General features: G+C 36.3%; 1 protein-coding gene across 2 annotated transcripts in view; it reads left to right on the top strand.

Annotated features, from left to right (window-relative positions):
* The window catches only part of IGF2BP3 (insulin like growth factor 2 mRNA binding protein 3), a 163,770-nt gene that overhangs the window by 11,451 nt on the left and 133,831 nt on the right, over positions 1-18,488 (top strand). For both annotated transcript variants that reach the window (XM_074945782.1, XM_074945784.1), the window contains exon 3: positions 16,932-16,980. In XM_074945782.1, the coding sequence (XP_074801883.1) occupies positions 16,932-16,980 (49 nt within the window). The remainder of the gene's footprint in view (positions 1-16,931; positions 16,981-18,488) is intronic.

Here is an 18,488-nt window from a genome sequence, read left to right on the forward strand (position 1 = left end):
TGTTTGTGGGCTCTGTTTCTTATGTGAATTAATATAGTATAGAACACTTAAGTTTATACCATCTTTCTCTTCCACTGAGTTGGTTCAGATATCTTGTCAATGATAATATGCAGACTGAGTGGTCTTAATTGAAAAATTTAATATTCCAGTGTGTGAAGAGAGCTCTCCAGTGTGTGTTCCTTTTGTTAGTGTAAATTTTGTTAAATTTTCTTAAAGCTAACGAGTGAAAACAATTCAATACTAAAAATATCTTGCAGCAATGCCAGTCAGTCTTACTGCTAGTCACTAAAAAGCAAGAAAACTTGTTAAACCAGTATATATGGCATGCTTCACAGAAGTGATTTTTAATGAATGTTAAGATATTTCCCCCAGTTATATAATTCAGTAACAAAAAGCTAAAATTTGCCTTAATCAAGCAAAATTCTATTGAAGTCATCAGGAGCTTTCTTGATTAAGAATGTCAGAATTTGGCCCTAAAAGAAACCATTTTTATTTAGCAGTTGTATATGATTATATTTCATCATATGTACAGAAGTTCATAACCCAGAACGTTTGTAAGAGAACCAGTAATGTTTCTGCCAGGTTGGACACTTAAGTAAACATGTATAGATTTTAGATTTTTATTTCATTTGAATTGTGTGTTACCAGAAACTTAAGTGTGTAGTTGAACATACAGTCTGTATATTTGAGAACAATTAAAATGAGGGGATCTGGAAGTCTAAGACTATATAGCAGAAAGCGAAAGTTATAAACACTTAGTTTTATTATAACTCAGACAAGACAAATGGGAAGTACAACAAAGTATAAGCAGGGGGCTGCCTTTCTAATAGATACAATAATTTTTTTTATTAGTATATGTTCTGTCTGCCAAACTGATGATTCTCTCAAAACTCCTGATGAGTTTAATCCCACTTCTCAAAGATTCAATAGCAGAGTGATGTAACAAGGTCTCATATTGTGAAGACTCACTTTTACAAAACAGACAAACATTTACTAATATACTAAGTATTATAACCCCACCCCCCACTAATCTACAATTTTCTAAAGTAAATAAGTATGATATAGTACTTTAGTGTGTATTATTGGTTCATTTATTCACTAAATACCCAATTTTGGTGATCCTCAGAGGACTTCCTAGCCATTAATGCAAATTAGTAAGGTTCTGCTCTACTTCAATAACCTTATTTTAGATTGATTATTATGTGCATGTTGGCATAAATCTACCTAACTACAAAAAATATGCATTTTTGGTAGGTTTGACCAATACTCAGTTGCAGTAGTATTTGCACAGATTGTCTAAATATCTATGTTGGGGCATTTGGCCACTGTTTCAACCAAGAAACAGTGTTTATTTTGCTGCTTAAACACTCTGAAAACCTTGCATTTAGTATAGAAATGGAAAGTGCACTCTAGTATAACTTTTAACTTGTGTGCACACACACCCACGTAGCTACTGTATCGGTCCACGGTAGAGTGCCACTAAAACAGAGTCATTGTCCGCAATGTGGGATAGTACTGCTAAGAATGTTTCAAACACAGAACGTTGAATAAGCAACAGCAAATTGTTTGCCAAAATAATAATGGCAAAGGCTCTAGAACTAAGATTAGTAGGTTGACCCCTTTAAGTACATAGATGTTGGCTCGTAAAGATAACTTTACATGTGTGGGTTTCTTTTTGGCTTGTTAGGAAAAAGACCCACAAACTAATACGTTTCTGTACTATTTTTCTTTGACTTTCACTCTTACAAATATTTTTAAATTAATGTACATTGCCTTTGTCCCTTCCCCCCACATTTACATCACTATGTATACACAGTTCATTTATTGCAAGTTTTAATACTGCTGCATGTGTGGGATTAAAACTAGTGATTTAGAATTCGGGACACTACTTTTGAATGCATGATCAGTAGTAGAGGTCCATTTTACTACTTAGAGCTACAGGCAGCTTTCTGCTCTATGCCAGTGCTATGTTTTGAACCACAGCTTTTCAGAATGGCTATTGAAATGAACGTTTAAGATATTTTGACTCTCTCTAACTGTTGCGGTTTGCTTGAAATTATGTGCAGGGTCATGTGTCAGTGAGGAGTTCTGTTGAATAACCCTGACTTGCATCATTATAATCATTTTGGGCGGGACCTTAGGAAAGCTGGGCATGTAAGATACTGTCCAAAATTTAGTGGCACTTCAGCATAGAAAGTCCCTGCAATCCTGAAAATTTAGTGGGGAAGGAATGGCTTAGAATGGGGTCTAGTTTTCTGAAGACCAATATGGGTGCCCTGTCGCAGCCAATATTCAGGCTTAAACTAGATAAAGCTCTTGTAAATATTCGGTTAAGGAAAACCTTGCCTGGTTCTAGGGGTTGATTAGAAGACCTGACCCTGTTTCTTCCATCTTTAACATACAGTTTTATGAATTTTACTTGCACTCGCTACATAACATGCATATGTTTGCGAACTGTGTTCTCTATTAAACCGCTTATGTTGGATCAGTTCTCTGTCTTGAGGTTCATAACTATAGTTCTACTAATTGCTGCTAATTTGATTTATATTGCCTTGTCCAGTACTTGGTAGGAGTAGGCTTTCACTGTTCTGAAATAAACTAAATATTTGCAATCTTTTTGTAATGCAAACTAATGTAGAAATTGGACAGTAACTGCTAGTAAACAGAGATAATCTTATGCTTGGGTTTTGAACATTTGTTAGATTCTAATATAGGTTTCCTCATGATGATCTTGGGTAATCCTGTATTTTAGTGCTCTGTTGCCTCTTTATAGTTTAATGAGGCTTGATTTTGGCTTCTAACCTGTTCATTTTAGGATGAATAGCTGATTTTTCAAGATTCTAAATGTTTTCTGTTTACATTATTAATCAAGTGCAAGTTTCTGTCTAATGGGAGATGGGTGGGGTTATACCTAGCGGTACAGAAAGTGAACAGTTTTATCACATTGCTATGGCAAATAACACATCTTCGTTCATAGTGGAACTACTAAAATTATCATGATAAAACTGTATTGTGTAATCGTTGAAGAGAAATTATGTTCTCAGTGTGGTAATATAGTTCCATAGCTAGAAACAGATACATTTTTTAAGTTTTTGATTTTTTTTTTAAATTGGTTAGTTTTCTTAAGTGTGGGCAAATAGTCATTGCAATGAGTACGTTCTTTCCTTGAGTCTTTAAGTATCTAGCAAATAAAATGGAGCGCATTTAGTAGACCTACAAGTCAATAAATACAAACAACCTTAAACTCTTAACTATATTTCTAAGTTAACAGGTACCAGGATAATATATTTGGTTGTGCTATACTCTAGTGAGTCTCAAATAAGGTAAAATAAATAAAACCAATTTAATTTTACAATGTTCACTGTAATTGAGAATATGTAACAAGTTAAAATGTAATTGATGAAGCTAAGATCAATTTCAGTGTTCCTTTTATGTTTATCTATTGGGGACACAGATATAAAGATATCATTACTTTGAATAGCATAGTCGACGGAATAGTAGAAACATACTGTAACTTTTGTTGTAGTTCTCTGATTATACAGTAGCTCGCATGTTCTAGGTTTACACTGTACTGTAACATGAAAACCGCTTACATTTTTACCAATGCAGTATGTGGCTTAAAAAAAAGGTTAATATTTGTTATAATATTGTCTTTTGTCTTCAAAACATATTTATTATTTTCAGGAAAATAGGAAAGGAAATAAGTTGTCTGAAAGGTGGTGCTGGGAGCTAAATTAGCACTTAATCTGTGTGTCTAATAAACTCCCATGGTAATTTTTCCTAGTGTTGTGAAACCAATGGATGAAAATCTTTACCTTGTTAAATAGAATTCACAACTACACGTCTACCCCGATATAACACAAATTCGGATATAAAGCGGTAAAGCAGCGCTCTGGGGGGCTGGGCTGTGTGCTCCGGCGGTTCAGCATGTCTGGCTTTGACACGCTGCTCTGAGCGGCGTGTTAAGGGTGCTGGGCCGGGGCCGAGGGGTTGGATAAGGGGCAGAGGGTCTCCGGGGGCATCAGGAGACAGGGAGTGGGGGTTATGTGGATGGTTTCAAGGTTCTGGGGGCGGGGCCGTCTGGGAATGGGGGCATTGGGTAGGGCGTGGGAGCCCCGAGGGGCCTGTCGGAGGGCGGGGGTGTGGATAGGGGTCGGGGCAGTCAGGGGACAGGGAGCGGGTTGGGGGTTGGATGGGTCGGGGGTTCTGAGGGGTCAGTCAGGGAGCGGGAAGTGACTCTTAACAGAAATGCTTGAGGCCAAAAGCAAGTTCGATATAACATGGTTTCACCTATAACGTGGTAAGATTTTTTTTGCTCCCGAGGACTGTTATATTGGGGTAGAGGTGTATTGTGTAAAAAGGGAACTTACATATTTTGTATACGTGTAACCTTACTTTAATATAAACTGCTTCTGAGGGATAGCTTAAAATATAATGTAAAACTAAGTATGACTGAAGTATTGTGGAGTTAAATTTGTGAGCAGCTGAACTTATTGTCAATGGAATGGAATAAAATCTGTTAGTGACACTTTTTGTAAGGCCTGATGCAAGTGTTCAATGAACATCTTTTAAATACTGTAACTCACAGAAATTGTAATCAGTGGGCTAAATAAAGCTTATGTGAATACAGCATAAAAGTAAAACATTAAGTTATGGTAACTTTTATTGAATGTCATATCTGAAAAATACTATGACTAAGAATAGTTTTACATGAGTACTGAAGTAAACTACCTTAAAGAAATACACTTGGGGGGACATGATCTAAACACAAATTGTATAATTTAACTATTCCAGTATAGTTAGAGCAGTAAGATTACACCCCTCCTGCCCCAGTGTAGGTGCAAAGTATAACCGTGTTTAGACTGGTTAAACCTTATTCCTATACGGGAAGGGGGAATAGTCTATACTGGTATAATTGAATTCACACTGGGGATTGTACTGGTATAGTGATTTTGGGGAAGTGTGTGGTGGTGGGGGCTCCTTCTTAAAATATGCGCAACATATGCCTCAGGTGTTACATGACCAGGATTCATCACCAAATTTGGTCCTCTGGTTGGATCATTAGCTTCCCCGGCCCAGGCCGGATAGTGGCCGGGAGTGTGACATGAACGCTGATTCATGCCCCCCAGTGGCTCCTAATCCAAATACGTAGTTACATTAATACAAAATCTTGTCTGAGGGCCAGGCTTTATTGCATAGAGATTTTGTATACCTCCTAGATATCTAGAACTATTAAATTGTTAGATATTGGTTATCTTGCTGAACATGAGCGTTCATTCTCTTATTATTAAGGTAGTAGGGGATTTATTTACAATCTAAAAGCTCTTGGTCTTTTGCCCCTTTTTGTAGGGAAATGAGAAGCAATTTTTTCAAATGGTACACTTAAAATAATAGAGAGGTTACAAGATGTGGAATAAATTCCAGTAGACTGTTGCTAATCTATCTTTCCCATAATTCACACACAGTCCACTTGAGATTTCTAACCATAGAGAAAACGTAATGTGCATTTAGGTTAGAAATCATACTATGATTCTGAAAACTTCTAAGCTACGTTGTTTTTCACAAGTAATTCTTAACTATTGACGATATAAAACTTGGTCTTGAGAATTATTACTTTTGTTTTTTTTTCTACTCTGCTTTTGAGAGTATTTCTGCATTTGGGGTTAGGGAAGAGAGACAGTAATTTAAGTTGATTTAAAAAAAAAAAAAAGAATAGATTTCAATTTGGTGGTACAATTGAATTGGGCTCCTAAAAGGGAGCAATAAACTGATGCTGTTTCCTCTTACAGCTATTTAGACTTTAGTATTTCTGTAATAATTTGCTACAGAACAATTACTAAAGCATTATCATCAACTAATACTAAATAAACTTGCCAAAATATATGAACCATTTATGAATGCATTGGCTTGTTTTAATTTTGTTCGGTTACTGAATTTTGTGAAGTAGCAAAAAATTTACAATAGTTCTTAGTGTGGATTTGTACGGTTCTACTAGATTGAGTGAGTGCAAAGAAATCTCTGTTCAAACTTGTTTAAAAAAATTAAAAACCTGTTAATGGCAATCTGCCTGGTAAATTTACCAGGCAATCTCTGCTGTTGCAGGATAGGTGAAGTGTAAATTCTGTTCAGAGTTCTAGAAGATCCACCAGTAGCCATCCTCATTCCTTACTTATTTTTAATTCTTGGAAGGTTAATGAGTATAGGGTGGGAAGGAAGGAGGATATTTAACTGGTTTTGTTATATTTGGTAATAGTTAATCTCTTTTTAGAAAGAAAATATTGTGTAGAAATATTAAATTGTGACCTCTGTACAAACAGAGCTTATAGAGCTTTAAGCTTATCTTGTTTAACCATTAAATCATTGACCTAATGCAGTATGTTTTTAAATGCACAGCTAGCAGAATTTAGTAAAAAGTTACTCTTGTCATTAAATAGGGAGGTTTTATATAAAAATTAAGGAACACAAACAACATGTGTATGTATATCCATCCAACTATACTTCCACAGTGTGTCCCTGTTGGCTAAAACTTCCAGTTACCAGAGGTGGTTAAAAGCTAGCTAGAACCTAAAACATAGTCACTAATCATATGACAGTACCTTAAACACTGTGTTTGAAGAACTGAGTGCTCTTATAAATTCTGCTTTTAGTTTTTCTTTGTGGTTAATACTTCTGTGTTTAAAAAACGATATTCTAAGCATTAAAAGTATTAAGATTTTTGCCATCTAGTCAAAGAAAAGAATCTGAATCTGGAGTTGCCTAATCAAATTAGAACTTTTCACCCTTATCAGAGGTAAACATAACATTAATTACAGATCTTCCAAAATGTCATCGTAAACTCTCTTGTCTCACAAACGTGAATTTCAACGGAAAATTATGTTTTCCTGAATGTTCGCCCACTCTTGTTACAACACCTAAGATTTGTTTTAAGTTTAGTTTGTGCGTTTTCCAGCACTCAGTTTAATTGTCTTCCCTATGTAGTCAAGTAGAGTCTGGTGATCTTCCATCATGGAGCTCGTTCCAGGATCAGGGCCTTTATTTCCCATCTTTGTCAGGGTCTCTCATATAGCAACATGAGAGACAGAGAGAGAGAGAACATTTTTTTTCGGTAAAAGGAAAACAAGTTTGTGTATAAAAGTGATACTCAGACCTCAGTGCTTCATTAGCCAAATTAGTGATCAGCATTACCCAAAAGAGCCACGGTAGCGTGAATTCATTGTTTCATTTACTATAGTACTATATATTCATATTTAAACAGTATGACGGGAAAAGTCTGGGGTGTGTGTGTGTGTGTCTATAATTTTATATATATATAATAATATATATATTAATTATCTCAGCAAAATGACTCAAGTATTATTTTATCAACTACAATTGGTTATTAACGTAGCAAAAGCATCCTAACTGGTTGTTAATTAAATCACACAGTGTTTTAATATCTTGTGCTGCAAAGAGCTGCAGAAATGCATTGAAAAGCTGCTTGCGGCTCCTGAGCTTCAGTCTGAGTATCACTGGTGTATTAAAACAAACAAATCTCCAAACACTCTGGCAGGGTGATGGGGGATTTTAGGGACAGGTACAATGTTAAACTACTTTAAACTCACTTTAAATAGACATTTGTTTCAACGTGTAACATTAAAAGTTAGAATCAAATTTGTAATAGCAAAGGAGAGAGACCAGGGTAACCTTAATTGCTAAGTTCATGCTGTTGAGACTGAAGAGCAGAATGTACTGTGGCCAAGTATCACAATATCTATTCTTCTCAAAGCCCTGGATTCTGGCGTCACATGACTGTGTGAGAATCTAAGATCCTATTGTAAAAAGTTTTAGCCCCTATAATTGTGGCGAGAACCTTGAAAATGTGACATTAAAGACTAGGAAACCAGAAGGCAAATGTATTTTATTTAAGCCAATTTCATGATTTTTGAACATATTGGGATTGGTAATACTTAGAATAGTAGGTTTAACTATAAACATTATTGCACTCATCGATGGTTTAAATTTAATCTTCAGGACAGTTTAGTGACTCGTCCTTCCTGGATTAAACCCACATCATCTCACCCTCCAAAAATTCCCCACCCCCAGACTTTATAACCACTGTCAATGAGATAAATCAATACATATTTACATCAAGCTTCTAGCTGATGGGCACACAGGCAATGACTTCTCTGAGAATATCTGTGAAATAGATGTTTTGACTGTTCTTCAACTGCTCTTCGAAGTGAAGTAACTTGTTGACTTTTTTAATTACAGGCATTAGTGCCTATATTTGCCTAAAAATGGCTTTAATATATACTTTACTTTTTTTCCTCTTGTAGTGTAAAAATAGCAGAACTTGCTAGTAAAGATTGTAAGTGCCCTCTTTCCTTTCACACAGTCCCTCCAAACTGGCTACAGTTTGCAGCAGAGACCTTGTATGCAAGTTTCAGCTTGGAACTGCTTCTTATGGCTGATACAAATCTGTGAAAACTGGGTTTGTAATGGAAATGCTGATGGCCTCAACACCAGCAGCACTAGTAGGCACCACTAAAATATTTGAGGAGGTAGAAGAGCCTTTAATTATGTAGGTGTTTAAAAAAAGGAAAAAAAAAAAGTTGGGGGGGAGGGAGAAGATTAGCATTGTGTGCTATTACTAAGGGATTAGAAGGCTATGCAGCTAAGATGGTTCATAAACAATCCTATTACATATTTGTAAGTGTCTTTCTGCTTGCAAAAGGCATTTGTTTGGTTTTTCATGTAGTCTTTAAGTGGACAACTTACAATGATCCAGATACCAGTTGGTGGGGAGTGGGAGGAAAAGTGGCAAAAGCTGTATAATTTTAAAGCATTCGGTCAGCAAAATGAGTTGAGTTAGAGGTACGGTTGTTTGAAGAATACGGATCCTTCATCTGAGTGGGGGGTGGGGCAGGCAGAAACTAGCTTTCAATAAACATGCAGCTTCTCTAAAGGAGCGGGGTGGGGGGAATAATGGGGACTGTGGAGTACCATTCACAGATCCATTGAAAACTCAGTGCCTGCGAAATTGAAGACCATGTTCTTACTGATGGATGGTAGAACTCACCACAGCATACGTATAGTGGTGTATCATTTTTTAAATAAGTTAAAACTCTTAAAACAGCATTTCATTATGGTAAAACTCCTGGAAAATGCAAGTATCTTTCTTTAAATAACTGTGGATTTAAATTGAAATATGGTAATAGTTGCAGTGTCTTTTAATTATTTTCCATATTAAATCTCTTTATGGTCCACACTTGGGAATTTACAAATAATGAATATAAGATTTTAGTCTAATTAGAAGTGTGAAAAATAGTCAAAATTATGTCTTGAAGTGGCCTTAGCTGAAAGCCTGTTTATCTAATTTATTTTTATAAATATAAGGACTATAGGCCTATGATTTGACTATGCAGTGTGAGCTAATTTGGACATGCTGATCAATAATAGCCTTTAGGTTTCATGCATTCCAAAGCAACTCCCACCCTCAAAAATCTAGTCCGCAAAACAAAAGCGGGGAGAGAGAGACTTGGCCTTTCACACACCAAAATATTTCTCTTTTAGAATATAAGCCTACACTGAAACTAAATTGTTGCATTGGTGTCAAGTAGCATGGCTCGTGGTTTGTGATATAAGAATGGAGATGTATGAAACATTGGCCACGTATGTACTTCAGGGTTACTCTTAAAAATCTCCGATAGAGAGATCCAAGCACACACATGTATTGTGTACATCTGGGGTGTGGGGGAAACAATTGATCATACCTTGACATTTTTTTTTTGTAAGCAAGAGCGGAAAGTTCCTTTGTGTGACAACATAAGGGCCACATTTTCATCTTGAGTGTTGCATATAGACGTATGCACCTCTCCAAAGCTGCTTCTGTGGTTGGGTTTGTATGTGCAAAAGGAAAATGAGACATGCATCATGTCTGAGATTAGAATCAGATCCTCAAATTTAAATCTAGCATGCTTTGAGTTTTGAGAGATCTTACTTTGTTGAAACTTTAAAACCTTTCCTGTTCTGCATGTAGTGACGCATGGTGTTCTTAAACTGGGGGAGGGGAAGAGCGGTGGCTGTGTAACACATAGCTTGTTACCTAAGCCTCCATTTGTGTGAGTAATAGTATTTTTAATCTGAATTGCGGCAGTAAGATTTGCAGTTCAAGGATGCCCCCTCCAGTAAAATAAAGATGCTATGGTGTATCTGTGTTTTAATGTTCGAGAAACTACTTGTAGTTAGCAACTATCTCTTCTTGTTGAGCAGTTTAATCAAACTTACTCATCTGGTATTTTGAGGGGAAAAAATACTTCATTGTTTCAGAAAAAATCTACATCTTAAATACTAACAATATTATAACGTTGACAACTTAAGTATTGGAAGCCTGTTCCCCAGTATTCCTTCTGCTGGCAAGCATTTTGGTTGGTTTTATGAGTTTATGGCCCAAATTAGGTAAAATATAGCAATTATTCCCCTTAATGTGTTCTATAGAAATACACATTAGAAGTTGCTTAGCTTTTTATAGAAATAATGTAAAACTTCACTAGCCATTTGTCAATTCTAAACATAGTTTCCAGGGTAACAATCTCGTGTGTGTGTGTGTGTGTGTGTATTTTTAAAAGCTAGGCAGTGTAATTCTCCTTTTAGCAAAAGGTATGAAAACAAAACTTGGTTTTTAAGACATTTATCAGAATTGCTCATTAGGAGCAAATGAACTGATGGGGCCACAATATATGGAACTTGTAGGTAACTTAAAATAAGGAGCATTTATTCAATGTCTTTATTCAAAGGATTTTGTTTTTTGCTTATTTCTTGCATGCTTTTTTAAAAAGCGGAATTAAATTTTAACTACTATATCTTCCCAGTCTTTCAAAATCACTTACCCAACTTAGCTAGCAAGCAAATTGACTGTAATATTAATTACAGGAAAAGGTATTCCATTGCTAGCTTAAAAAAAATCCCCCACTGTGATGTTACTTTAGTTGGTGCTTGGTGTGACCGCTTTATATTTGCTACACAGAGAATATTGTGCATTCTTGTGAATAATTTAATTTTTGTAACTGTAGAATGTGGGCCTGATTCCTCCCTCTCACTGGTATGAATCAGGAGTAACTCCGTTGTCACGGAGGCTGAAACTGTTGCGGGAAGAGCGTTAGGCACTGTATAGATAGAGGAGCTTTTAAAAACAAAAACAAACAAACCCCTACAGAGTGGCATTAATAACCATTTTAATTTTTGTTTTATGGTTAAACGGTAGGTGTAATAAATAAATATAAATGTCATGTTTATTTTTCCTGCCACCAGCAAAATCATTTGAAGTTTGATTCATTAACAGGAATTTGCTGTATTGGTACAAGAATCTTTATTTTTACACTCAGTGTCTGGTTAATCCAGTTTGAATATCTGGACAGCTTTTTAGATACTCCAGTCCTTTATTAGACCATATACTATTTGTAGCAAATCTCAACTTTAAGTTTTAAAATACTATTATTCTGTGGGTTTTTTGCCAGGTCCAGTTTCTTCAGGTGATTAGCCAGTATATTAAGACATGGGTAGTTGCAGTTTATCAATTCTAAATAGGCATAACTGAAATGAATTACCATTCCATTCTTTACAAAGTTCTTAACTGCATAAATCAAGACAGCTTATTTCCAACTTCGTATGAAGTTGAATGTCTTGCAGTTGATTTGAGGTAAAATTGTAGATGTTGAGAGAAGAGCTGACTGCTTGTGACCCTTTCAAATGTACAAAGTCATTTAATTTCTGTCCTATGTGAGAACCATCTTGACTTAAAATGCCATGGTTTTATGCTGACATCTTTCCCTTGTAAGCTGGTAATTTTACTTGTATATTTTTATTCTGTATGGTTGTTTAAGTCAAATTGAATAGATGGGTATTGCACTACAGCTATAACCACACAACATAATTTACAAAACAATTCTCATACAAACACTTTGGGGTAGGGAACTTGTCATTTTTTGATGGGAGGTGTTTGTAAAAGGCTTTGCGCACAATGGCAGTGCAGAAGCAAAATCTTTCAGTTGCTGTAAAATGCTGGATATAAAGATTAGGAACTCTGAGCAAAAGTTGGAGATATTTTTGGTATTCCTTGTAAACATATTTGCACAGAAACATCTTAATCTCCCCTCCCCCGAAAAAAACCAAACGTCTATGAATTTGCCTTGGCCAGATATAACCCAGTTCATCATGCAGGAATGAGAATGCTGAAATGTTTTTAAGCCAGAGATATGTGCATGGCCAGTGTTTGAGCATCTTCACCCCAAAAGAAGTTCTTGGGAGGTGGGAGCAAATCATTTCAGTATTTCCTTTTTATTTACAATCTCTGCTTAGTACTGTTCTAAACCTATAGGGTTCTCCTTGGCCACAGGCACTGTGGGTTCCAAAACATGTTTTGACTGTACACTTGTTCAGAAGTTCTTTCTAAAAATTGCTCTATTAGTTGAGTAATCTGTGTTACGCTACTTTAAACATACCACTGGACAGTTACTTAGTAAAGAACTGCACTTTTCTCTGCCAATGAGCACAGTGAAATCTGTAAGCATATAAAACTGATGTGGGCACAGTATAAATCTGTTAATGCACTTCAAGTCACGGTTGATACTTGTATTTGGATCCAGTTTCCAACACTGCACCAAAAGTGCAATTGAAATAATAGTATTAGAGTTTATCCAGTTCTTTTCTTCAGTTGCAGCTTTGGAGCAAGCCTAATACAGGACCTAAAAATGTGTATTTCATCCTCTGCGGTAGAGGGCTGTTGTGTGTATTTTGAGAGAGAGAAATGAACATAGTTTACATACATCTAACTTTTGAAAAGTATCTGAACAGCACATTATTAAGATCAGATGCATATGTCTGATTTTAATAAGTAACTAACTGTATAACTCAAGGGAACCAGAGAAATTGGTCACACTGACTAGATTTATTACAAAGATCTATTAAGATGCCCACGCGCTCTTAGGTATCAGGTTATCACCAAAATTTCATTCAAAAAGTAAAACCTTCATGAAGTTAAGAATGAATCAGTCATTTCTTTAAATCTTGGGTGATTGCAGTTGGCTTAATTTTTATAAATTAATTCATTAATAAATATTAACATAACAAAAGTGATTGAGCATGACCCAGGAGCACAATCACATTATAGTATTAAAACCAGCATACGATACCTTGCCAAAGAGAGCAGCATCGTTTAGAAGGGATGTACATGAGCTCATGGTTACTGAAATAGAAAAATGTCTCTGGAATGAAATTTTGACTTCCGTCCCTCCAGGATTGAGGCATCTTTTTAAAATGAGAATTCCACACCTTAAGCACCCTAAGCATGTATTTTCTTGGAGAAAAATCCTGGTCTAATGAAAGCTAGATAGTGGTGTCTGTCTCACTGAAATCAGTGGCCAGGATTTGTTCCTTACTATGGACCATATTAACAGATTTTGCATGTGGTTTGATTCATGATGCTTTCTCAGTAGTCATTAAAGTAAAGTTGTGTGGTGATCCTGCATGGGTGTGTGTACACAGATCAGATGAACGTAATTCAATAATATTTTATTGGCACGACAAGCTGTTAAACAATGTTGCCAAAGTGTACAATAGCGGTGGAAGGTACAATCCTGTCCAAGTTTGAGCAGCCGAGAGCTTCATGCATTTATCATTGGTGTACATTCCTGATCCATGGTGAGGCTGCTATATGGCATGATATGGTCTCTCACTCTCTCTTTTTCCCCCTCCTCCCCCTCATTGCTTTTGGGTGAAAAGCCTTAAACCTTTTTACTTCAAAGATATATTTTTTGCACTCTTTTCTAGAAAGTGTCTGTGGTCTCTCCTGTCACATTAGTTGCATGACGAATCTGGGTTTGGACTGAACTGTGTGTGTGTGTTAACTGCATCTACTACAATACAACAGTAATGTGAAAGGATTCCCGACCCCCCCCAGACCTTCCTACTTATATTTTTGTGATCTGCATAAGAAATACTAGATGATGTAAAAGCCTTGTTGGCGGACAACAGAGTTATGCTGTTATGTTTGGAGCATGGCTGCTGAATGGTACAGCTGATTGTACAGACCTTACTTTAAACTTACAAGCAACAATGTGAAGTGTTCATTTAAAAAATGTGACCTTTCACTTTCACATGGTATTAATAAGTGTTTCACTATTGCCATAAATTCGGAAGTGCACAATATGAAAGATACACCTTTTTGAGGCTAGCTTTCAGAAATCTTTCCACCCCCATAGTTTTCCCCCATCTCCACAAATGATAGGGGATCTGGTCATTTAGGAATGATCTTTTTTTTTTTTTTTTTTTTTTTTTTTAATTTTCACCCTAAATACTTATCTCTGTGTGCAAATAAACTGACTGGCCAAGTTAACTTTCATCAAGTTTTTTTTTGTCTTTAGTAGATTAAAAAAATTGAGACTGGTAAAAGAGGCATGAATAAAGGTCATAAAACTAGATTTATTATGTCTGTCCTGTGTTTTGAGGTAAAATTGAAGAAACACAGGGTTTTTGTGCTAGATGAAATGGGAGGAGGGAACTGTGTATATGAAATTCACCAGCTGATATACCTTCAGAATAACTATTGCCTAGTTCGCAAAAAGAAAAGGAGTACTTGTGGCACCGTAGAGACTAACAAATTTATTTGAGCATAAGCTTTCGTGAGCTACAGCTCACTTCATCGGATGCATCTTGCCTAGTTCTGTATCAAGGATTGAGCTCTTTTGGTTAGACCTGTTGTTGTCATGTGGTATATCGTGTCAGTACATTTGGATCCTTCTAGAGCAAGTTGTGACACACTCTCAGAACTCTTTAGTGAATTTTAATTGGAATCTACAAATAAGCAAGACTATAACAACATACCTCACTTTTTAAGCACATCAGACAACATTTAGATGACTGGTACTTGGCCTTGAAATGTTCTAATACTTTAAACTGTGATTACAGACTTGACTATAAAATATACATTCATCAATTCAGTTTTACTGTTGTGTTGATGAGTAAGAATATTTTGATAATGCAGGACAGTGTATCACAAATGTAGACTTTTTAACCTTATTATGAAAAGCCTTTAATAATAAAGTTGCCCAAGATTGCAAAGATTTCTCCAAATATTCAGACTTTTCACATTGCTCCTTAGGCTGAAGTAGCTCCAGACTTTTGCCAGCAGGTTTTGTTCTATAAATCTCGGAAATTCAAAATTCAGGGGGTCAAGTTTGTTTGTTTATTTATTTATTTATACTGGAGACCACTTTTATTCTGTCCACTTGATTGTGAACTCCACCATGAGGTAACCAAATGTGTGTGTTACCTATTTAAGTAAGTAGATATATATACAATACTTCTACAGTTACATTGCAGTTGGTATCCGTTCGTCTTCAGAGTTCACTTTTTTGCGAAAATAGCTGCTATTTTAGTCAGTTTAATTGCCCATCAAAAATAGATGATATGGAAGTGGGCTGTTTACACAGTACAGCTAGAATACTGGGCCTGGTAATTACCTTCTGAGGGGAACCTTCACACACCGAAAATGTTAAGGATACAACTGAAGTTCGGTTTAACACAAGAGGCCTTTTGAACAGAGTATTTCAAGATGTAAAAACTAACTGGAAAGGTGAGTAAGTGAGGGTGAGAGAAGGAATCAATTCTAGAAGAAATTTGCATAGAGAAAGAGTGCCTTCCATGCCAGTGAGCTGTAGCTCACGAAAGCTTATGCTCAAATAAATTTGTTAATCTCTAAGGTACCACAAGTACTCCTTTTCTTCTTCCATGTCATTGTTAGGCAAGACTATCCCTAGCAGTGAGCATTGTCTACTTCGTCCTAAGACACTACTTGTCTGTACATGTTTGTTTGTTTGTTTGTTTTTTATTTTTAAAAATCGTTTGTTACTTTTTTGCAACACCACTAAACTTTGATACAGATCTCTTTTAAAAGTTTAAAGTTTGTTTATAAACATTGGAAAGCAAAGTAGTATGTGTTTGAACCAACTGTTATGTATTCTGAGGCAAAAATGTTTCTTCAGCAATTCTTAGCCAGCTAAGACTTAGTTGTACCCCATATCCCTCCAAAGGGCTTTAAGTGATTATTTTTATGGTATAATGTTATCAATTTTCATGATTTCTTACAAGAATAGCTTAACTGGTCACATGCACGCACATAGAGTACCTGAGTACAGCTGGAGCTGTGTTAATCTACACATTCTTGAGAATCCCAGGGGCTATGTGGCATCTCTGGCATTTATTTGTTCTCTTGCCTTGGGGGAAGGGAGGAGACAAAGGATTTGGCATTGAATCTAGTCAGCTTTGCTGTTGTACTTCAAAATAAATATGTTGTTGACTAGATAAGTGACTGAATGCTAATATAAATCTGACGTGAAAATCTAATGAACTAATTTCATGATTTCTACTTTGGAGGCAAAGAATGTCAGGAATTCAGGTGTTAAAATGTGATCAATTAGGCAAGTCCCTTAATCTCAAACCAAACCTATTTATTCAGGGTTTTTGTTTTTCTTTTTGTAGGTGCGATAGAATGCAGTAAATATTTGAAGTTTCCTCTCGGAAACCTCCTGGTATAAATTTTTTTCTCAAAAACAGCGAGGGGTGGAAAACTAGTATTTTGTATATGCTTTTGTATACAAAGAGCTAGATACCCGTGTCTTGCTTGAAAAGGTTTAATGAAAATAGCTTTCAAGCTCCATACTTTTATGAAACATCACAGCTGCCACATGTAAAACAAATATTACTCTAACAGTTTGATGGACTTGGTCTTACACTGGTTTTGATCGAACTTCTTCCATTTGCACTTCATTGTTTTGTCTTTGTATACTGTGGATCTTTCTGCTTAGTTTATTAGAAAACATGCTTAAATGTACACTTTTTTTTCTATTAATGATGCTTTTTCTGTGTTTTAACTATTTTCTTTAATTCGTCTGCAGGAGTCGGAAACTTCAGATCAGAAATATCCCGCCTCACTTGCAATGGGAGGTAGGATTTCACATTTTAAAATTAAGACATCCATATCTAAAGCTGTATATTTGTTTCTCTTCTCCTCCACGAGACTTCATGCCTTTCCCCTGCCCTCCACTGGCTTCACACATGCCCTATTCTGTTCTATATGTGGTGGGGGGAGGGGGAGAATCCTTTGAAAGTGTGAACAATAGAGCCTTCTAAGCAATTCAGATAACTGCCTTCATTTCTACTCTCTGAGTTAACATAAATAATGTTGAAATAGATTCTTGGGTGAATGCTGACTTCCTGATTCAGTCAGTCTCTTTGACAGAAGGTTTATCCCTTTCAGAATTTTCTGGTATATGAACTCAGTAATCTTATGGAAGTTCAGAGTTAAATTCTTGGCAAAAAACCTTTCAACAGCAAAACTTTAATACTAGGCCTTTGTCTTTCAAATATTTTTTTTCCTTTCCACGGGTGGTGACATTATGGTAATTCTAGAAATAGAAACTGGTTTTGCTCATACAGTACAATTAAATCATCAACTCTGTCACCAGCCATTTCCATAGCAATTGCATATGATGCCACAAATAAACGATTGTGATTTTTACAGTAGGTAGGAACAGGATGGGTTGTTATGAAGATAAATCTTTTTGTTTATAAGATACACACACATACGGTGGGAAACTGTAGTAAGTGTATTTTTCAAGGATCCCTCTAGCCTAGCCTAGCTGATGGTAAGTCATCATGCTGGCAGATGGAGATCTGAGGGGATAGAGAGTTAAGTTCTTGTAATGTCATTAATCTGATGAAGCAGGTTGGTCAAACCTGTTCAGTTGTCTTTCTGTCTGCAACTACTTCATCTGCAAAATATCTACTGGGTTTTGCCCTGTTCTGGATTAGAAGAACGGAGACCAGGCTCTCTCCAGTTCAGGCTCCCCATTTAGGGGTTTGTGTACTATGAACACAGCCCTGTTCACTTACCCCCTCCTTCTGGTTTTCACTGTCAAATCTGGACGTTGCAAAATAAGATACTGCACAACATTTTGATTATCAGTGATAATTTTATGGTTTTTTTTTTTTTTTTAAAGTTTGCAGATGACTCAAAAACTGGGGGAGTGGTAAATAGTGAGGAGGACGGGCCACTGATTCAGAGCGATCTGGACCTCTTGAGAGACTGGGTGCAAGCAAATAGTATGCATTTTAATGTAGCTAAGCGTAAATGTCTAGGAACAAGATGGGGGATTCTCTCTTAAGAAGAGTTCGGGGTCGTAATGGATATCATCTGAACCTGAGCTGCCAGTGTGATGCTGTGGATAGAAAGGTTGGTGTGATCTGTGGGTGGATAGACAGGGGAATCTTGAGTAGGAATAGAGAGGTTATATTGGCACTGGTTTGGCTGCTGCTGGAATACTGTCTGGCTCTGGTGTCCACAATTTAAGAAGTGTTACAAAATTGGAGAGGGTTCAGAGAAGAACCAGGAGAATGACTTAAGGATTGGAAAACCTGCCTTATAGTGATAGACTCAAAGAGCTCAGTATATT

The sequence above is a fragment of the Natator depressus genome, chromosome 2, assembly GCF_965152275.1.
Source record: "Natator depressus isolate rNatDep1 chromosome 2, rNatDep2.hap1, whole genome shotgun sequence".
NCBI classification, from domain to species: Eukaryota; Metazoa; Chordata; order Testudines; family Cheloniidae; genus Natator; species Natator depressus.